This window comes from Mixophyes fleayi, chromosome 6 (assembly GCF_038048845.1).
Source record: "Mixophyes fleayi isolate aMixFle1 chromosome 6, aMixFle1.hap1, whole genome shotgun sequence".
Lineage (NCBI taxonomy): Eukaryota > Metazoa > Chordata > Amphibia > Anura > Limnodynastidae > Mixophyes > Mixophyes fleayi.
Genome location: NC_134407.1, coordinates 183038131 through 183061231, shown reverse-complemented (window position 1 = coordinate 183061231; position 23101 = coordinate 183038131). Strand labels below are relative to the sequence as shown.

The following is a 23101-nucleotide window of genomic DNA, read 5'->3' as shown; positions in this document are numbered from 1 at the left end:
CACCTGTATTATGTAGAAGTGCACAGATTTGCAGGTTTAGAGTGCTGCATTTGCAGGTGTACAAAAGTGTTTAACAGCAGATGGGAGTAATTCAGGGGAGTGGGTGCTCCCATTCCTAACTACGAATTATGTACATGTGTGGGCCTACCTCGGCAGGTAAGAATAAGATTCCGTTTCGATGGTCGACAGTATTTAAAGGAGATAAAGGGGTGTTGCTTGATTTGTGGAAGAGGAGGGCACAGCCTTTTTCCAAAAGGATGAACCCTTGCGCCCCCCCCCCCCCCCCCACCACACCCCCTTGGTTTGAGTCTCATCTCTACATTACGTATGTGTTTTGCACCTTACAATTGTAACAAAGTCCCAATATTCCCTCACAGTCATGAAAAATGTAATACCTAATGAAGTTAAGCCAAGTAGCATTTTAGGAAAATATTATGCCTTTAAAGTTAATGAGGTTGGCTGTCCTAAAGTGGTAGTTGGTTGGACTTTGATGTGCCCTTTTACTGTTTCCACAATGCGGTGGAAACAGTATTGAGGTGTATCCGCTAACCCCGCAAATATAGGTGCAGATGGATTTTATAGGGGTGTGTCTAAAGAGCCCCAAGTGGGCATGCAGTTTGAAATATGCATGCACATATTGTGGGTTTTAAATGAGCCTTAAGCTTGGGAACAGTCAGAATTTATAGAGAATGCAGCACAGGATGCTAGAAATTCCAAGAGGTTGTTAAAGTTCTATGTTCATCAGCACGTGTTAAACATAAGCCTGTGTTGGGATTGAACTAAGATCAGCAATGACTTCTTTTAACCCTTCCTCTCTTACAAGCAAGATTCATGAAGTAAAAAGCAACTGTACGTTATTGAGTTCTCACTGCAGAGATGGTTCAGTTTGCTGCTCGAACCTCATCCATTTTGTATAATTAGAGAAAATAACAGGTGTGTGTGTGTGTGTGTGTGTGTGTATATATATATATATATATATTATATATTAGTGTGTGTGACAATTTCACCCAAAGTCTCTAAAAAGAGGCGGCGCTGCCACACTCTGGCAGCCATCACAGAGCACATTGCAGCAGAAAGCAGAGCCTGGCGATGTGACTGCCAGAAAGAGATTAGTTTTAGACCTGTAAGCAATGGATGTGGTGTTTGAAGGACATAGATGCTTTCTGCGTCTGTCTACACATTGCTTCTTTTCTCATGAGGCCTCCAGGACGGAATTGGTTTAGCTGTGCAAAAGATTGTCCATTAGATTCTAACAGAGATCATTACAACAATGCGGGGAAGAATGGGTTGCATATTGGGCTTAGAATGTATGTAAAAATGTCTTATTCACATGCCATGTCAGCTGATCACACTTTTAATAGTCCATTAATACAAATAAAAAAGTCATATACAGTTATTGGACCTTGTATCTGGAAACATATTATTTAAAAACGTCTAAAAAAAAAATATATCCAGAACAAAAGGGTAAATGCTTCTGATCAGTCATACACACAGACATAGGGCCCGATTCATTAAGGAACTTAGGCAAGAATTTTCTTATTTAAGTCTCCTGGACAAAAATAATGTTGCAATGCAAGGGGTGAAAACTAGCTTTCTATTTTGCACATAAGTTAAATACTGACTCTTTTTTTTCATGTAGCACAGAAATACTTGATAATTTATTTGTACACTGAAATTTAAAGTTGATATTTGTATGCTACATGAAAAAACAGTCAGTATTTAACTTATGTGCAAAATAGAAAGCTAGTTTTCACCCCTTGCATTGCAACATTGTTTTGTCCAGGAGACTTAAATAAGAAAATTCTTGCCTAAGTTCCTTAATGAATCAGGCCCATGGGAATCACTAAGTGTCTCCACTGACAGTCACTGTGGTAAACAAAGTTTATATGGAGAAAAAAGATGGGTATGTTTTTAAATGTAATGTATTATGTTTTAGTTGTGCTCCAAAGTATGGAAAAACCTGTGTCAGGATAATACACCTTTTTACCTGTAATATAGAAGCATCTTTTTCTGATTAAAGCCAAATTCATTGTTCAGGTTTTATTAGTAAATGAAACCAGTTTTCAACATATTGATACATTAAGCCTAATTTAGAGTTTGCCATAAGTCTATTAGCGCTATGTAATAGTGATGTGTAAACTTGGTAGTCTTGCGATTGCACTGAACTTATAGCTGAAGTTTAAGTTTTTAGTGTATCCTAGATTTGCAGGCCCCAGTGCTCGGACAGGCCTGTCAAGTGCTTTCACATGTATGTTCAGTACAGTAGGCACATGTCAACCACGCCACTTGGAGATTTATCCGACTTTGACTTGCATGTATCCTTTGGTATGCGTCTCCATTGGTCTGGTGTAATTTTCCATGTTGATGATGGTGATGACGGCTGCATCTTTGTGATGAACATATCTCTATACTCTAGATATTAAGTTGCACACATTTCTGCAGTCTTGCGTTTGAAAAGCTCTATTTTAAAGTTGCAGATGCATGAAAACTTTCCAGAATAACCCATATGGGTCTGGGATTATTTAATCCTTTTGTGACTGAGTTGATCTTTTACCCCCTAATAACCAGAACACTTTTTACAGTATTGGGGTATTTAACATTCAGAATAACTATTTTAGTTCCACCCTAGTGTTGAATTTATTCAGCATGGAGGGCCACATTTTATTTAAGTTAGGATTTTTTTTTGGACTGGGGTAGTAGAGATAATAAAGTAATAGTAAAGTCACACAATGGTAAAAACAAAATAAAAGGTATAGCTATTGAAACTAAACTCTGTGCTTATCAATGTTTAAAGAGCATAAACATGGATTGTGAAATACATGCCACATAGGGGCTAACTCAGTTGCTGGCAATATGGCGTGGGGACATCATGCCGCGCGCATTGTCAGCAATTACAGTAGAAATCTCTGCTCAGTTATAGAGGTGCAGGTAAAAATGAGGGGAGATTTGTGAAATCGCCGCCTCGACGTGTATCGCAGACGTTCTGGAGACACTTCGCGGCTAATTGAATCTCCCCCATAGAGAATCAAAAATGTGACACTGGAGTTTTCCATAGTTAAAGAACAACACCAGATTTTGATGAATTCAGGACAGGAGAGATGGAATGTGTTTACTGGCAGGTATATTAGTCCCAGGTTTTTAACATGCCTGTCTTAAAAACCCCAGGGAGAGTGTTTGTTTGGGAAATGATTCCCAGAGAGATGTTTAGTTTTAGAGAAAAGCTGTTAAAGGGTCCCTGGGGTTGTTGTTGAGAAGAGAAGGGTGGGCTCCATTTACAAGGCCCAGTGCAGGTCTTCTGTTCTGCTGGGAGACTGATTAGTGCTGGCGTCTGTGAGCTGTGTTTAAAAGGCTGCTAGGCAGTGGATTCACTCTCACTACCTGCGGAAGAGGACTGCAGATTCTCATGAGAGGAAGCTTGATCCTTGTCATGAGAAACTGTGCTGGAACTTCTTATGTTTTGTTTTAGTTTGTTAGTCAGGAGTGACTTGAGTTTAGTTAGTGCTGGACAGGCAAAGTGTTTATTTTTTATAAATACACATGTTCAATTACAATGAACAGGCGAGCACAGGCTTAGAAAAAACAATTAGTGATTTAATAAAGCATAAAGTATGTTGCAAAATCATTCCCTCCATAATTTTGTAGCATATCTTATAGTTTGCTAAAATGCTAATTTTTTTTCTAAGCCTGTGCAGATCTGTTTATGCCAATTGAAAAAAATGTGTGTATATATATATATATATATATATATATATATATATATATATATATATATATACACACATATCACGCTGATATTATGGCAGGGATCTCCACTCTTTTTATGAATCTCCACTCTTTTTATTCTGGCACCCCATAGAGGTGCGCAGAAAAATGTGCAGAGATTTTTACCGTGATAGCTGGCACATTCCCAGCAAATTAATCTCCCTCATAGTGGATGTAGTTCAAAAAAATGCAACTGGTCTTCATAAATGTTTAATATTCTTATCCATGTAAACCAGTAGTTCCTAAAGTGTGCCCCGCGGCTTCCAGGGGTCGCTGTCGCAAGGGTGCCGTGCTCAGGAAAAACAAAGCAATAAACGTACCAATCCGGCGGCGCCTGAGACCCAGCATCCTCCTTCTCCCTCGCTTTTCACATGAAGATGTCATGCCCGACATATTCAGTGAGAAGCGGCAGGAGAGAGGAGGACGCTGGGTCCCGGTCGCCGCCGGATTGGTAAGAAGACAGAAGAAATAAAAGAAAGAAGGCCAAGTATGGTAAATAAAGAAATAAAAGGGAAATTGTAAAAGGAAACGGCAATTTAGGGGCAATACGAATGAAGAAGGGGGCACAGTGTGTGATCGTGAAGGGACACTGTGATGATTTTTGTACATGTTGTTTTATTTTGTTTGATCTTATTCCTCTGAATATTAGCTGTAAATTATTCTTTGACAGAAATATTATTGAAAAAATATATAAAATATTATTTTCCCTTGGATTTATGTGTATTCATTTTGCAAACAACTTACTAAGTATTTCTGTCCTGACCTAAATATTTCTTACGTTATTTTGACCCAACTACTTATAAAACGGGACTGTTCGGTAATTATTTTGGAGGGGTGCAAAAAATTATGGAGACTGAAAAAGTTTGGGAACCACTGATGTAAACGTATTTAGCCTCTTTATGCACGTGTTATTTTTTTTCCAGGTTGTTAAAAAAACAACCCATCCTGACAGTCTCTACTCATTTTATTTAATCCTTCATTGGTGTCCCCAAACACAATGATTCCTCCACATTGCGATGCGATTTCTCGTGCTCTGCTCCAAACGGAATATGGAGAAAACTGCCAGGGAAACGATACTGAATAAGAGCCATTGATCTCTCTCCTGCGCTCTCTACCATTGACACAGAAAGCAGTAGTATGTGTGGCTCAGAGGTTTCCATGAGAAAATTATTTCATCACCGTTGTCTTGTGGTCTCCATTTGAATTGTGTATATTACTGCTGTCCTTGTGGACAGAAGAGGCTGTGCAGCACATGCATGGATCTCTGGCGTGCTGTTTCTCTGTTCATTTTTTTTTTTTTTAGTTGCATTCTGTTTTGGAATGCAGCTCGAGAAACCACTCAAGTGGGTGAGCTGCAAGACCCACTGTTTGTTGAAATGCTCCAACTTGTTGCCAACACTAATAGGATCTAAAAGCAACTGACCGTACAATGGTTTATTAGCTCACAGCATTCAAACTAACGTGTGTGTGTGTTATATATGTGCTGTATGTGCTATTGCCACATTATGAAAGAGTGTGTACACAAATGCGACTAGGTTATTGTAGGCTTTGTATTTCATTTATTTTTCCTAAAAATTGTCCATTTGTTTTTCACTTGAATTTTGTTGATTTCAAGGTCACATTAAAGGTAGAAAATGGTCTGACATGATTAATCTTGATTTTAGCCTTGACATCAATCTCCAGCATCTACAGATTCCATAAGAATGTGTACACTTTTCATACCCACTGTATGGCAGCCTTTTACCCACTGATCATTCATTGTTTCAGTAAGGATGTTTCTATTGTATTGCACACGATGAGTAGGAAATGACTATCATTGATGAGTTCCAAGAACAGTGAAACAGTCTGTCTGCAAACTGTCTCTTTATTTTTTACTGTCATGTTCAGATTAACCTCACCGTCTCAAAAGTCCAGTATGTAAAGTACATACTCAAATGTCAGGGTTGCAGAACAAGTGATATTTACTTATTTGATACTTGCAAGTTAATAAGAATTTTAATCAACTCTAAACGTGTACTGTGACAGGGAACAACACAGAACATGATAAAACAGTCCCTAAGACATTTTTTTTTTTTTTGTGTGGACTAACAGAAATTGCATCATATTGTAAGAGTGGCTTATTTTTCTCTATTTGTCTCTGAATTTTCAATATGAGATAGGCATGATGTTCCTTTTTATTAATATGTAATGGGATATGTCCCAGAGCTGCATTTGCTTGTTACAACAAATTAAGCCTTATTCTGCAGTGGCAATAAATACTGTTTCAAACTGAAATAAAGTAGTCTTTTGCCTTTATGAGAGTAAAGTCTGTATTTGGTGGGGATGCCTCAGCTTTATGGTACACAGATATTGATTTAACATTGTATGAAGTGTTAACTTGTTTTATGTTAAAAGCTTGTTTTGTGTTTTTGTGTTTCTTAGGTGCAAAACCTTTTATTTATGATCATGAAAATACAGAAACAAGAGCAGCAGGTTGGTATTGTTCTATTTGCTGAATTAATATAACTTATCTTTCTGGTCACAATATGTGTTTTTAATATTTTAGAAATGCCTAAAAATAAGTGTTTTAATTAATGACTGGAACAGTTTAAAAACAAAAAAAGCTATATAGTTTTAAATACTTCTCAATGTGAACAAAGCCTAAGCTATTAAATTGAAAAAAAAAAAGGATTATTTACTTTCAATAAAAATATCTACTTTTTATGGGAGATTGTATCGCCTACCAGACTGCTGTGCTCTCCAGCTAAAATGTCTGGGAGGATAGAGAAGATGGGTGCTTTACTCTAATTCATTAGAGCAAGAATCGCTTGTCCAATTGACTTGGTTCTCGTATGTTGCTTGGGGCCTTGAGTCAAGACGCCTGATCACAGAGCTCTAACTAGCTGCCCTTTCATAAAAGCATAATATTCCTGCTGACCCCTAATATATAGCAGCTTTTAGCCCGGTCGGGCTACTGTTGTGGGTTTTTTTTTTTTGGGTTTTTTTTTTCATTTGTTTTAGGCTAGTTTAAATCTGTCCAGATTTGATGAACCAGAAATCTAAGGCTGGGTACACACTGAAGAATTTTCCGACAGTCAATCTCAAACGAGTGTACCTACGACTGTAGGTCCGATCAGTCTGGCGATTTCATGAATACAAACTGACTCAATTTACCTTCAGATCTGTGCTCTTCATCTGGTCCTCTAGTCTTCAGAGAATGACAGCATAATATTTATTCATTCATTCTTGTCACATTGTCACACTGATTAAAACCGCCTTGTTATAGCTATCCACATGCCCTAACGAATTTCGTTCGCTTCTGTGACTCTAAAACGAAACATTCTCTCTCAGAACAAACAAATTAATAGTTCCTTCTACAGCACTCTCTACATTTAGTCACCAGGACATTCATTGCCTGCATCGGCTGAAAAGAACACGACTCTTTAAACTCTATGGAGATCGTGAGCATGAGTGCATACACAGTACATGATCAGTCGGTGATTGATGGGAAAATATTAAACCGTATGTCCAACCAAATCAGACGATAATCGGCACTTTGGAATGCCTTTCGACCGTCGTGTCACTATACACACTAACCCGACTTCTGACTGAACGGTTGTATGTCGGCTGATTTGCCCGATTATTGGACAAAAACGCTCCAGTGTGTACCTAGCCTTCGTGTGGAATGACCACGAAGACTAAAATGTAAGGTTTTTGTAGATAGGTTATTAACATACTGTACTCACAAATACCGTATGTACAGAACTGATGGTGTTTGAGATTATAGTGTGGTAAATGGGGGAGATTTGTTTGCTTTGCAGACTGATTCTTGTAACTGTATTGGAAGACCGTATAGCCAGTCACTCACCATAAATGTCACTGCTTAGTAAACTTAACGTCTAACGTTGCAGGGTCATTGCGATGACTTGTATTTTAAGTTTAATGGCCTTTTAAAGATGAATTTCTGTGACTGAACCTAGGTTTCAGACTTGCGTCATTGTCATCGTTTATATGGCGTCAGAGTCCATGGAGCCTGAGATATACGGATAAGGCGTAAATAAGAACACTGAGAATAACAGTGGGAACATGGGTGTAGATAAGCGGAATAATAAATGCATGGATGCAGTTAACAGAACAAATCGCATGGCATACAGAAACAATTCAACATAAGACCTAACCTGGACAAGTGAGGAGGAAGGAGAGGGGTTGACATGAGACATAGGATAGATGACCCAGACAATAGGCTTAGTGAGGTCTGTTGTGGTGTGGAGGGCTGCAAAATGCTGAGGACAGCATGCACCATCAAGACTTGGATTGGGCTATGGGGGCGCAGAGGCCTTGAGACCAGTAGAAGAAGTGTAAGAAACTGGATGGTGGAAAGCCCTAGGTCAGTGATGGCTAACCTGTGACACTCCAGGTGTTGTGAAACTACAAGTCCCAGCATGCTCTGCCAGCTATCAGCTAGTTATCTACTGGCAAAGCATGCTGGGACTTGTAGTTTCACAACACCTGGAGTGTCACAGGTTAGCCATCACTGCCCTAGGTGGAGGCTCTGAGTTGCAGGCAGTCATCCAGCATAAACTCAGTAGAGCCAACTGTAGGCGGCAACAATCAAGCTAACTACTTAGACATGTTTTTGTGGTGTTGGCATATTTTGAGCTGTCTGTTATTGTGGGTTGTTGACAGTATTTAAATTTTTATTTTTTATGTGACACAATATTTGTGCTCTCACTGATTAGTTACCACCAATCCTATAAGGGAAGGCCTTGTAAGTGGTGAATGGCTCACATATGTCAGCTCACACACACATTTATAATACATTGATTAAGCAACTTGCTTTTCTTCCCCAGAAAAGTTTGACAACTGGGGTGGGGGCAGTTGCATTGCTCTGCAATAATATTAAAATATTTTGGAGGTTATTGCCCACACCTGCCAGGACTGGTAAAACTGATGGTCAGTGGTCTAACACACACTGCTGGCTGTCGTTCCTGTTCTAATAGGAGAAACAATAATTTATTCTATTATAATAGGACTCCCAACAGCCGGGTGGCAAGTGAAAACAGCCGGAGAGAGCACACAGAATATAGGTGCTGGGGAGAACACTGAGTGAGGGGCTATGAAAAGCAGACAACCAATAGTGTAACTTCACAAATAAACAAATCTTACATTTTCTTAGAAAATCTGTAAATGGCAACACAATCTCCCAACCTCATGAGGTGCTGTATATTTATCATGTGTAAACAGATTGTCACATTCACAGTTCAGCATGATTTGTCAGTCATATTCCTTATTAAATTGCTTGTATCTTCACATGACAAAGTTTTAATGTTGGTATTCTGAGTGTGTCAATATGTTTTTACTTTCTGCTGCCACAATAAGTTGTGATCATTCCTGTTTACGGTAACAATGAATTTTGACACAGCCTGGACAATGTACTAGTTTAAATATTGAACAATACCAGAAAAATAATAAGGGTTTCATTTTTTTTATAAAAAGACACGTGCAATAAGGAGCTTCCGTTTTATAAATGCTGTGTTTTCTGTGTCTTCAACTATTGTACATCTTTGTAATTATTTTAATGTATTAATTTTCTCTTCATTCTGTCAGCTACCTAACCGGAAAGCACTTAGCTATTCACCAATGTCCACTGCCTCAATATCCTGTGAACGCCAAGTACTTGCCCCTTTTTCCGAATCTAGTCTTGAAGATTTCCATCCTGTAACGCTTTTGGACACTCCCTCTCGGCTCCTGCCCGAGAATGAACTGTACCCTGGACAGGAATCTTCTGAACTGGGATTAGGGACCCATCTTAACGGGATGGAGGACAGCGGAGGGGGCGGAACGGGTGTAAAGAAAAAACGGAAAAAAAAGGAACAAGGGGAGGAAAAGGAGACTAAACCAAAGAAAAAGAAGGAGCCCAAGAAAATAAAAGAAACTAAGAAGATGAAGGAGCCCAAAGAGGCCAAGGAACCCAAGCAACCGAAGAATCCCAAGGAGCCGAAGAAGCCCAGGAAGCCAAGGGAGCCAAAACCTCCGAAAGAGAAGAAGGCCAATTCAGACATGGTTGCTAAAACCAAATCTAAGAAAACAAGGTAAGCTTTGTGCAATTTTGGGTAACTTGTGCTAGAAAAGGATATGACGTGCATGTATTTGTAATCCTGCTTGGAGAGCCACATGTAGCCTACATTATTATTAGTACCGGTGTTATATGAACATAAATCTATGTATTTTGAGATTTCAGAGACAATCTGGCATAGTAGTTATAATGTTTCAGAAGACGAGCATTTTTTTCTACTGATGGTTTACAATGGAAAGCTATTAAAAATAGATATCATTTCTATTCAATATTACTGCATGAAATAGTGATAACTAAACATTCAAGTTAAATAATAATTTTTGCAGCTAGTGCCGTTGTTTTTGTTGTCCTGTGTTGGAGGCTCCTCTGATCGGGAACCTGCCTTTACTGACCAATCATAATGTTGCTACTCAGCGACCAGGCGCTCACCGACTGTCAGTGCCAACAGTGCACCACTGTGGCGCCCCTAGTTGTAGGAGAATAGTCTCTGTTATAGCCGGCACCTGGAATGTTTTCTCCTGAGTGGTGTGTGTAGCTGCTGCAGCACGTCATTGTGAATTCTGACTGGTTCTTCCTGACTGCAGGGCAGCAGGCTGAGCAGAGTTGACTCATTGCTCTGGGTTCAATACAGGACAGTTGGGGGATGGATGAGCGTGTTTGCATTTACCTGTAGGTCACAGGAATACAGCATGTATCAGTGTATTTCAGGAATAGAGCAGGATCTTTATGATTAAATGGATATTATATGAGCTACTGAGCAATAAATATCACTAAAGGTAGTAAACACCCAGATACATCAACATGTGCTCTTTCAATAGAGCCTAAAGCAGTTTCACACTAACATGCATTTAAATAAGCACTTGAAACACTGGACCAATCCTAGTGGGTGATGTCAGCAGGATGGCCAATCTGGGAGAGGGGCTAGACTGCACCGAGCCAACCAATCGGGACTAGATTCGACTAGGCCAATAGACTTGTGCGGTTCATTTGACATTTAATTTTCCTGGTTAGTCATGAGGACAAGAAAGCTGTCAACACTGCAATATTTTATTCTGCTGGCTGTATCATGGTGACGCTCTGGGTACAGAGAACTATGGGGTGTCTATAAAATTTAAATACAGGTTACAATATTCTGTAACTCCCAAATAACCGCATGTCTACACAGAGTATGGTTCATTATTGGGATAGTGCCCTACCACTAATCCTCACACACAGGAAGGCACCTTGTGGGTGTAAGGATAGTGGTTGGGAAGTTTATGCCTTCCACCACTCCTGGTGCAAAGAGCCAACACTTAATTACCATGTCACATCCTATGGAAAGTGCATCACGAACCATGCTACAGGTTACACCCACAGAAACAGACCTAATGGTCATTGTACATCAGATGCATGTTTTAAATAGTGTTTTTATTGCAGCTTGAAAATTGAAGCTCCTTTTAAATCTCACAGCCTATAATGAACACTTAAAACACTGTATGGCAGGGTGTGCTCACATACCATGTATTCCAGTTGGAGAGCGTATTGAGTGCTTTGCAGCGTTTTGAAAAGTGAGCTATCAATTTTCTCGTGTGACATCCTCTATGTTTTACTGTTAGAAATGAATATCTTTGGAGGGATTATTGACGCTTGCAACATGCAGTGAAAAGGGATGTGTGTGACACCAACCTTAAACCGCATAATAATGTATAACTCTTCATCAGCTGCAGTGTTGACTGATGTGCTATGTGCCAATGTGGATGCATAAAGTAATGCGATTTTGTTAGATACTGGTGAAAGTATTTCTTAGCAGCAGGATCTTCTCTTAAGTAGTATGTAAATATCTGGTTTCATGTGAATCTAATATAATATTTTCTTTGCAGATAATAAAAATAGGTAAAATAATTGTTTTAATATGTTTCCTAGCCCTATGAAGAGTAAGTGTGATTGTGCAATGTTAGCAGACTTTCTGTTCATTTGCTAAAAGCAGGTTTAAAATGTTTTAATCACTGAATGACTTCCTGAAGTGCTACAGCTTCTCTTTACTGCCTGCACTTCTCCAGCCCGCCCCATTATGATATACAAGAATATCTAATCTTGTTTGGGTCTACAGTAAATTTACATACCTCCCAACGTTTATCCGGGTAGAGTCAGGATCCACCCCCCTAGGCTACATCCACTTTTTTACAAAGTCCCACCCACTTCACTGTAAGCCCTGCCCCTTTCAATGTCCGTAGTTCAGGCTTTCCTGCTGCAATTGAGACCTTTTTTGTTTATGAATTTGTAGACTTGGTCAGAAAAGCAGAATATCATCTTAATATTCATTGTGCGAGGTAATAGGATTTAAAAAGGCATTGTTAAAAACAAGTTTGTTTTTTAAAGAGTGATTCATGTTTCAACAGGCTTGAAAGGTATGAAAAGAGTCTTAAATACATAAAATAATGCGGGAGCAAAAATAAAATATATCTCTCTAATGTGTATATTATTGTTTGAATTGTACAAGTCTGTGTTCTATTTCTGGTTATTCTAGATTTTGCCATTCTGGACTTTGGTATGCTTTTGAGTAGTGGAACACTGATGTTTCCTGTTCTTATGTGTGTCTGCCACAGAAACCTAACCTTTATCAGCACCTTATGTCTGCGCATAGCAGGAAGTGTAGATCAGTCAATGGGGGGAATTTAATTGGCTGCGCATTTTTATAGTTACTACAGTAAAATCTCCACTCATTTTTCCTCGTGAAAAATCAGCTGAGATTTTTCTAAAAGTCCCACTGGCACAATGCTCTGAGTCAATGAAATGCTTTTTTTCCACACATTCTGCACCTGTGTAGATCAGTCAGTGTGCCAATACTATTAAATTATACCTCTCATTACAAAATAAATTTAAGCGTAATCAAAAATAGAGGAGTATGTTGAGTGTGTGTTATTTCAGGTTTGTCTTGCGTGGCAGAGCAGCACTGTGTGCTACTAATCAGTGTGATCATGACTAGATATGTGTTCATACAACATGGAACATCCTGATACTTGTGAATGCTGTGTAGTGGAGACAGGTACATGCTGCATCACAGGTGAGAAGGTTCAGATGGATATTTTTTCTTCTCTCCCTTCTCCCGCAACATTCCGAGATGGAAGCTCACAATGATATAATTGACTCCAATAGCGCAGTATACACGGCCCTCCTAGCAATGTGGAGTATGTTCTTCTTCCCCTTCATGTCTACTCTATTATCTTTGTTTAGACAGCCGTGTGCACTTCATTAGCATCTCCCCGCAGAAATCAATGACCCCCCTATTCACCTGTAAAAATTTAACAGGGTGAGAAACAGATTTATATATTTGCGTGCCCAAGCACTGTTTTTCTATCTCTATTATTACACATGGTTCCTGGCTGTTTTAGGGAGAAAAACGTTCCTCCTTTATGTGCCAGGATTTGGTCTAACGCGATGTCATTGACTGGGAGCATGTTTGTCCCTCGGTTTGTAATAGAATGTATGCGTTTCTGTAGTGAATATCAGCCCTGTGTTCAACCACGTTCGCCTGGCCATATTGAGCATATCTTTGTCTGATGAGAATTATGGCTAATTAAAGTATTTAGTCATTTAAACTACTCTGGAGTACTGGTAATTGAATGACATACAATGAAAGCTGTAAACAGGCTCAAAAATGTCCTCAGCTGTACAGATAAGGAGACTCACTGATAAGCAGATGTCCCCCAAAGTCGTAACGTGAACACAAAATCCCGCTGCAAAATAAATTGTGTGTGTGTAATTCCATGTTGTAAATATGCCAAGAGTAATAGAAACACGAGAATGAAGGTCCTTGTCCCAAGGAGCTTCTCCGAGGGGTAATGGCCATGTAACAAGTGCTGAGGCCTAAAGTCTTCAGTGGATTAAAAGGCTGCTTGTTGTGCTTGTTTTAGTGGTTATAAAAAAGTTAATATTCAGCATAGATACTATAATTAGTCCTTGACCAAATGCTTACAGAGATATTGACCAGAAAATCGGGACTTTTAAGCCATTTATGTTTTAACTGGTACTGGTGCCGCCAGGTTTACAGAGAAACAGTTGGGGGAAAACATGGAATTCAGATGAATTAAAATGATTGGCTTGCACAAGTCATTTGAAGTTTTTGAATACATTTTGTTTGTTTAGTGCTGCTATGTAGTGCTTTGGGTATTGTATAAACGTGGCTTAAAACGCAGTAAGAAGTCAGTAAGATTAGGCAATGTATTTATAAACTCTTGCTTTTGGGCTGCAAAATTGCAAAGTTGGTAGACTGTCAGAATAAAATAATGCCAGACATTTACTGTAAACCAGTCAGACCATTGCTTTCATTGTCTTGCACTAGACCGATGCAAGTTAATTATAAGTGGGCATTGATGATCATTTTAATCAGTGGTAAATTTATTCCTTCTATACAGATGGGATTTAGTGGATTAATTTAATGTTTAGGGCTGTGGAACGTTGTGGTGACCAAGGGACTGAGTGGGAGAAGGGCTGTGAAAGAAGCCCAAGGCTCTAATAAAGTTACATCTGGGACTGACACTGATGAACTACTATAGGATTTGTATGATTGTAGTTACAAGGCCAGACATCTTTGTTATTGCTTCACAGTAAAGAACAGGGACCAACTCCAGTAGAGAAAAAGAAGAAAGGAAAGCGGAAAGCTGAATTATGTGAAGAGAACTTGGAGAGTGACATGTCCCTGCTGAACTCTCAGAGCACAGAGGAGTCAACGGAGTCTCTGGACAGTCAGGTACGTCAATGCATGTTCTGTTTAGATTTGCTTGCCCCTTAACCTCCCAACTTATTGCTCCATATCAAAATATTCCTGCTAATCCCAAAACATGTCCATTCATTTTGTTAAAATTTCTCTTCCTGGGAGGAAGGGGACGTGGGACCTTTAGAAGGCTCTGACCGTAAAGTTTCCTTGTTTCTTTAGCAGGATTCTTATAAGTAACAAGATGTGGAGGACTTTGTGTGTGCTGATAGGCAGACACTTGCGATCATGGACACTGAATAATCGGAGTTTCTAGACACTTCCCTCTTAAGAGGCAAAAGAAACAGGCGGTTTCTTTTCCTTCACCCACTCAATTGGAGGATCATTTAGTGAGGTGTGGGCTAGACCTGACTGTAAATATTTGGTCTTCCACAGAGTTCAGGCACGTTATTCTCTCCCGGGAATATAGGAAAATAGGTGGATGCTCCTATAGCCTGATTTTTCGCAGTAGACCACTATTCCCAGTGTTGCTACCTTAAGGGACAGCACAAATAAGAACATTGAAACAACCCTTCAGAGTGTTTACACATTGGCAGGGGCTTCCCTTAGACCTAGTTGGGTCAATAAAGCCATGGAAAGATTGACGGAACAGTTGGCGAGAGGTTTGGTGTACCATATCCATGAGGCCTCTGAGTATCTTGAGGAAGCTGCCAGTGATATGGGGCTCATTAGGGCTAGGATTTTTTTTGCCTCTGCCATAAGGCACGTCGTAGACACAGAGTAGACTCTGGAATCCCTTCTCTATTCTGCTGAGATCCTATTTGAACCTGAGCTAGATAAAAACATTGCTCAAACCACAGGGTGTTAAGCTCATTAATTTTGTCCCTATAATAAGGCTAGAGGTCACCCTCAAGAGGTCAGTCTTCTGCCCCCAGGGGAGGGATGCAGAGCGATAGACAGGTTTAGGTGTCCACCATCTAAGCCCTTCGACAAACAATCAGCATGAATGGCAGGTTGCCCACACTCCTGTGGTGGGAGCCCATCTGATTCTCTTCAGGGACCAGTCGTTCTGTTCCACCACAGAAGCCTAAGTGAGAGGCATCTTCCAACAGGGATACATAATCGATGTCCAGGCATCTCCCCTCCCAGATGTGTTTTTTTTTTTTTTGTTTGTTTTTTTCTTTAGCAGAAAGCAGTGTGGCTCAACGAGAGGCCATTCAATGCCTCATTTTCATGGGGGGGGGGAAGAAAAGGGTTTTCTACTCAAACCTCTTCCTGATCCAGAAGTCTGGCTCCTTTTGACCTATTCTGAATCTGAAATCCCTAAATATGCAGTTGAGGGTGGACAGGTTCAAGATGGAGTCTTTACGGTCAGTCATCAGCAGCATAGATCAAGATGAGTTCATGGTGCCCATGGACATCAAATACGCGTATGTCCGTATTCCAATCTGTTCAATCTTGCCATTATCAGTATCCGACCCTATCCTTTGGCGACAGCACCGAGGGTGTTTATCAAGATAATGGTGGTGATGGTGGCCTTTCTTAGATCCAGATGTGACCCTAGATACCACCTGGTGTTAGAATGCAAACTGAGCTCTTCCATATTCCTGGGCTGCAGGTACTGGTGAAGTCCCTGTTGGCTCACAGGTGGGTGTCGGTACACTTATGCTTGAAGGTTCTGGTAAAGATGGTGCCATCAATGTGGTACAGTTTGCACCGTTTCATTCACAAGTGTTCCACTTCAAAATTAAGTTGGAACACCACCAACTTTTTTCCAAGCAGGCATTTTCTACGTCACCGAATTTGATAGTTTCACTTCGCTGGTGGCTGAAAAGTGGTAACCTCAAAAAAGTTCACCATCTGGGACTGGATATTGGTGACAACTGATGGCAGTCTTCAGGGCTGGTGGCCTGCTGTGCTCCAAAATTGGTTTCATTGGGTTTGGACTCTGAAGGAGTCCAAACTTCCCTTCAGTGTGTTGGAGATCAGAGTACTTCTCAACACTCTGTGAGGAAGGCCCATAAAGGTGCAGTCCAACAATGCTATGGTAGGTGTGTAAGTAAATCACCAGGGGAACACTAAGAGCTCTAGCCATGAGGGAGATGAACAAACTTTTCTGTTGGATGGAACAGTATGTTTCCGCTATTTCCGCAGTCTTCATCCCAGATGTATTAAACTGGGAGGCTGACTTTCTCAGCAGGCAGGCCCTTCATCCTGGGGAAATGGTCTTTTCACCTGGAGATATTTCAGCAGCTGGTGTTAAGGTGGGGTCAGCTAGATGTCAGCATGATGGTGTCTCTGTTGAACCAAAAGATTGAGCGCTTCTCCAGGATGAAGTATTCACAGACAACCTAAGCGGATGCCCTGTGGGCCCTTCATCTTGTCTTCCTGTTTTGTTTAGCTACGCTTTCACCGGTACTAAATAAAAAGTAAAAAAAGAGCATTCCGTTGATTCTCGTGGCACTGGACCGGCCCAGGAGGTCTTGATATGCCAATATCCACAGTATGGCAGACAGTGGCGCATGGTGCATGCCTCTAAGACCAGGCCTCTTCCGTCAGGGCTCCTTTCTCCACCACAGTTTGAGCTCAGCTGACTCTGGCTGTTTGGCATTATTCATGGGAGGATGTTGTTTTATCCACTTCCTTTTGTTCAGTACCACGTTTCTGTATTTCGGGGCTTTGGCTACATTCCAAACCTCAGTAGTCGTGTCACAATGGGGTATAGAGGGGGAGGAGCTTCAATTTTCTCTCTAAAATGAAAGTTTCCAAGGCTTCAGTGTCCCCTATTGTATTTAGAGAAAGAGTTAACACCAGTACAAATTCTCATTTTTGTTTATTATCTAATTTAAAGCTGGCAATTTAAAAACCTTGAAATTACTGCTGATCTTATCCCTGTAATACCCCATTAAAATCCTTTAAAGAATATTTTTACATGAAATATATTTGTGTGTTTTATCTGTGTAAGCGTTTTGGTTTTGCGTTTTTTTTTTTTTTTTGTTTTTTTTTGTATGGTTTCATAATTTTTCTATACCACCTCTAGTTTTTAAATGTTTCCCATCACAAACACTTAATACTGTTACTCCTTTACAGAAGCGGAGGTCTGGACGGCAGGTAAAGCGTAGGAAGTATAATGAAGACCTTGATTTCAAAGTGGTGGATGATGATGGAGAAACTATCGCTGTGTTGGGAGCTGGGAGAGCCTCTGCATTGTCTGCATCCACACTGGCCTGGCAGGCTGAGGTAAGGCAGTCAGATGATATTTACAGAGCTACCGCTGGGAGTGCATATTGGTCCGACACCTACAGTATAAGTCAACCAAAGAAATATTGTATCTTTCCATGCAAAGTGTATTAAAGAAAAATTAAACCATGGTAAAGTAATTATTAAAATAATTATCATCCTTTATTTATATAGATAATTTATTAAACAGCGGTTCACAGAAAATGTTTAATCGTTCACATCTGCCCTTTTTCCAGTAGTGCTTGCTGTCTAAATTCCTGAGCACACACATACATACACTAGGGGCTATTTACCTCTAAATGGGTACAAACTAAAAATGCAACCAAGGCTCACCTTCCTCCTACTGAGCTTTTAGTTAAAATTTGGGAAGAAATAAAGCCCTGACCCTTCCACCATGACATCATATCCCAGCCTCCCTCTTTACCTAAGTGATGGAATCTCATTTTTAATATATACTGGGGATTCCAAATCTTTCTCGGTACTAGAGGAATTCTGCCAGAATGTACACTGCAAACCAGAGTTTCTCGATGCTCCTGGCAAGATAGAGGAAGGACTATTGCTGAACCTTGAATTGTACTTACTAAACATTTCAAGAGATTGATTATTTTTGTTTAAATTTATATTCTCTCAATTTTTTTTTGCTCCCCTATGATTAAAACCAGGCTCAAAATGCATCTCTGTAGCACACAGTTAAGTTTTGCAGAGAGCTACAACATTGTTATGACAATGTAAATAAAGTAAAATAACGATTTCATAAGTTACTTCTCGGAGAGTTCCTAATTGATCTCTCCCTCTTGCACAATTTTCCCTGTTCCCAGGGAAGTAGATGTAGTAGATGGCTCACATCCCAAAATCCCCATACCAGGAATGAACAGCCTCAGAAATACCCTATTGCCTCGCTGTTTCCGTAGGTCACCTGCTAAAGGGCTGATCTCAACAACTTATAGGCTTCTCTTGACTAATGGCATGTATATCAATGATCCATATGAACTTAAATGGGAGAGGGACGTCAGGGAGGAAAAGAAGATCATTAAAACGAACATTGCTAAGAGTTTAATGTTTGTTTGCATTAAAAAAATGCCCTAAAGATATATTATAGGTGGCACTTTGTGCTCTTGCTATTCCACCAAATTTACTGTACCACTTCCAGACTGTTGTATACGGCTCGGAAAGGAGGGCACTCTGTCCAAGAGATGGTGGGATTGTCCAAAGTTGTCGTCCATGCGAGTAGAGGTTATTCTTACCTATTAAGTAGTACCTCAACCCATCCCGCAGGATCTCCAAACGGGCACAAAAAATTATCTGGAATATTTTAGGTACTGTTAAGTGCCGTACAACATCCTGCTGGAAAAACCCAGAACTACCATGTTAACACCTCCATTCTCAGCTCATTTTGGAACATCATCTGCTTTTTAGTTTTGGGTTGTAAGGCTTTCACCTGGTATATCTTTTTGTCTGTTTTTGCAAATAGTACAGATGACTCCTCCGCTTAACTTTTCGGCTCTTTTCCTTGTAATTATCCCACCTTTTTTTGCTTTCCTAAAACATACCTTATTTGTTTGGTTACAATTATGGATGTAACTGTAGATTACAAGCCTCAAGAATCGTCTCATAATGGTAATCAGTCAGTGTAATCATATGAAGATGTTTTCATTTTACCCTATCCACCCCCCTCCTCCTCCCCCTTTTTTTTTTTTTCTTTTTTTTTTTTTTTTTTTGTGGCGCTGCTACTTTGAAAATTTTAAATTTCTATTGTTGTAAATTGGAGAAGGGATGTGAGAGCTCTGGCAGCCATCTGTCACCAAGGTTCTCTGGCGTTATTTTATTGCTTTACTGCTTATTGCCTTCCTCCATGACCCTGTGTGCCCAGCAGAGAACATTTAATACAGCTCCTTCTATTTGTGCTATACTCTTTCCGGAGCTGTCTGGAAGGACGTTCTTTGCACTGACAAATTGACTCCTCTTTCTAGTCTATTAGTGTGCTATGTCCACATACTGATACCTTGGCACATTTTGGAATTCTTTTTAAATTTCCATTGTTAGTGCCTGCACCCAGGTACAAGAACTTTAGTAACCGAAGCCCTGTAAAAACATGATTTTTTGTTTCAAACACTTTCGTTGTAAGTGATAATGATGGCAGAGGCCTATATATTGAGCATGATACAAATGGACACAATAGAAAATGGCCATTTAATTATGTTGTATCAGCAGTGGTGGAATGGAAAATGAAAGGGAATAGAAATTGATATCTTTACAGTCAACACAGTAGGAGAAGTGGGGGTATGGCATGCCACCATATACTAGCACACTTCGATCACTGCCTATTAGTATCTAATAGAATATATATATATATATATATATATATATATATATATATATATATATATATATATATATATATATATATATATATATATATATTTCGCATAGAACACTCTTACAATAGCATAACTCCTATTTTCATGTTGAAATCTGTATAACAGGAACCGCCTGAAGATGACGCCAACATAATAGAAAGAATCCTGTCTTCAAGAGTATTTCAGAAAGAGGCGAGTTGCTATATTAATAATACATTTGTTCTGCATTATTGTGATTATTGTGTTTTTTTTCTGTCTGTTATATATTTGTTTTGCTTTTATCTTATGCTTTTATCTTCTATCCAGTCAGTAGTATGTGCATTAACAAATATATCATTAGGATTAAGTTGAATATATGCATCTTGGAAATGCAGACCTGGTAATGTTTTCATTACTTTTAAGTAGTAATTTTATTCATACTTAAAGTAATGATTAACTCCCTTCAGTCATGTTTCAGCAGATTAAAAGGGCAACCTAACCATGACAATATGCCATATGCACAGCTATAAGTAATTAAATACTATAATGTATATCCATAGTAAACAGGGTTGCTTAGTCTGCCATGTATCTGTACATGGATAGTTCTGTCTTGTAAAGGGAAGTTATAGTTATTTTTGCTCTTTATGTATTTTTATTATCAGTAGCCCCAGTCATTTTAGACAGTATTGAACGCAACATTTTTCAGAAAGTTTCCCTTTCTAATTGTGTCCAGTGTTGCAAAACTTTACTGGGATTTGAACTGACATTCACAGCAAATCTGTGCCACTATTATTTCAGTCCAGTACATTTTTAGCCAGTGAGCTTTCCTGTAGCTTCTTATGGCTGTAGAAGATTAATTCTATTCAACACAGGAATACACTGAATTGAGATAGACTAGATACGTTTATTTATGTGTTCACTGGAAGAAACTGAAGCACCATAGGTTTCTCCATGACTGTGTTTGTGACCTCACTAGCCCCTTCTTATACATTGGTGGACACCAATCAATGAATTATGTGACCTCTGAAGACAAAAGATTACTCCAGGGTTTTTTTTTGGGGGGGGGTACCGTAGCAAAGCGGGTGAATTTTGAGGTTAGATTTCTACTAGAGTTTGGCTTCCATTTGTGCTGAGTGGGTTACATGCAGTGTGACTCCTTAGTCTGGAATAAAACTATTTTGTATAATTGTTATGTTAAAAAGTAACCTAAAATAAAGATTGTCTTATGTCTTGTGATATTTGAAAATCAAAATTTTTCCAGTTCTCCCCAAGTCACATCCACAATCCATTCAGCCATGCCACTTATGGTCATTGCTCTATTTTGCAAAATCTATACCCCTTTGTATTAGGTCAAGGCCATTTTTGGGTCACAAAACTGACACTGTTCCACCAATAAACAAGACTTGGGAGATATGCTTTATAAAAAATAGGTACCGTGTGTGTATGTCTCACTAAAGGAGGAAGCCTTTTTTTAACCAGCTTTGAAGAAAATGCAAATATCCAGTATCGTGCTGCAAATGAATAAATTCCTGAAACTTTTACACATATATTTGAGACTTATTGTTAGTGCTTTTACATATGCCCATTTATACTGATTTTTGTATTGTGATCACCTGTAATATAACACGGCCTATACTCTTCATTTGTCTTTCAGTTTACTCCTGGGGGAATGCCAGTGGAGGTGGAGGAATTTTATGTCAAGTACAGAAATTTGTATGTCATTTGAACCAGTTTCATGTATTATTGTAGCTAATTAATATTAATTAATTTTATCTGGTCATTTGCCCTGCTTTCCTTAACTCGTGTGGTCCACTCTGTTTGTTTATTTTGGCGTGTGATGTGCGCAGCCAGCTTCATTGCAGAGTTTGGGGAGTTTGCATAGAGCGTGGCCACCATTTCTCAGTTAAGCCTGGCTTGAAACTTTCTAGATGTAAGTAGAATAATTGCTGGAGTTGCTTCAGCACAAGGGTGGTGGGGGGTTTGTTATGTGTAGTGTAATGGTAGACGGAAACTTTCATCAATTTGGACATCTCCTTAACGGGTACTGAGTTTCAGCAGTCTCTTATTTCCTTATTGTGATTCCTGTGCACTGCTTTTACACAACTCTAAAACTATTACAGCAGTTTCTAATTGAAAATTCATGGAATTTGGATGACATTGCTGAAAGGTGCAAGCACCTAAACTTTCAAGCTCTTTACCCAACACAATGCAGGGGCAGGCAGCCTGTTATTCTATTTTATAGATATGAAACCTGTAGGCCAGGGTGGGAAAACACTGCAAACAATAGGTCTGAAGGAAAAGAAGAATGTAAATATATTTGAATGATGGGAGTATTTCCATTGGCTTAGTTCCTCTGTTTTGTAGGTGTCAAATAGGTCCACAGCGGCTATATGGTAATTGTTTAATTTTATAAGATTTAATTTTTCCATTGTTGTTGTCAAAACGATTGACATGGAAGTGGTATAATGTGATACCGCTCTGTGATGGCTGTTTCGGTATGCTGTCTCTCACAGTTCGTATCTCCACTGTAAGTGGGCAACTCTCGAAGATCTTGAGAAAGATCCAAGGATCCAGCAGAAAATCAAACGGTTTCGTAACAAGCAAGCACAGATGAAGCACATATTCACTGAGGTCAGCATAATGTGTGCTTTAAACCACAGGTGTGAAAACTGGGGGTCAGAGAATCTGATTTTAGGGTTCCTTGTTTGTCAGATGCGGTACACTTTATTGGAAATCAGTAATTTTGGGGTACCAGATCAATGACACACCAACACTTGGGACCCCAGCTAAAAATGGCTAATCACCCCTGGTACCACTGCCTTTCTCGTTTACTGCTTTTCACAACTTTAATCTATGTTAATTAAAATATATGTATAATATACAGGATGTCTTAATTGCTGAACAACAGAACATTTTTACATTTTAAGGTGTATTTGACTAGGGTTAAGCTGGGTACACACTACAGAAATTTCGACCAACTTTTTATGCCGAGCGATTTTACATGCGATCGATGGT

At 39.4% G+C, this 23101-nt stretch overlaps 1 protein-coding gene across 4 annotated transcripts in view; it reads left to right on the top strand.

Annotated features, from left to right (window-relative positions):
- The window catches only part of CHD6 (chromodomain helicase DNA binding protein 6), a 100419-nt gene that overhangs the window by 20632 nt on the left and 56686 nt on the right, over nt 1-23101 (top strand). For 3 of the 4 annotated variants that reach the window (XM_075177518.1, XM_075177519.1, XM_075177517.1), the window contains exons 1-2: nt 21745-21799; nt 22600-22717. In XM_075177518.1, the coding sequence (XP_075033619.1) occupies nt 21756-21799; nt 22600-22717 (162 nt within the window). In that variant the 5' untranslated portion in view covers nt 21745-21755. Of the gene's footprint in view, nt 1-6183; nt 6235-9348; nt 9834-14404; nt 14547-17600; nt 17751-20233; nt 20300-21740; nt 21800-22599; nt 22718-23101 lie in introns of those variants that run through there. The other variant, XM_075177520.1, reaches the window with a different exon arrangement.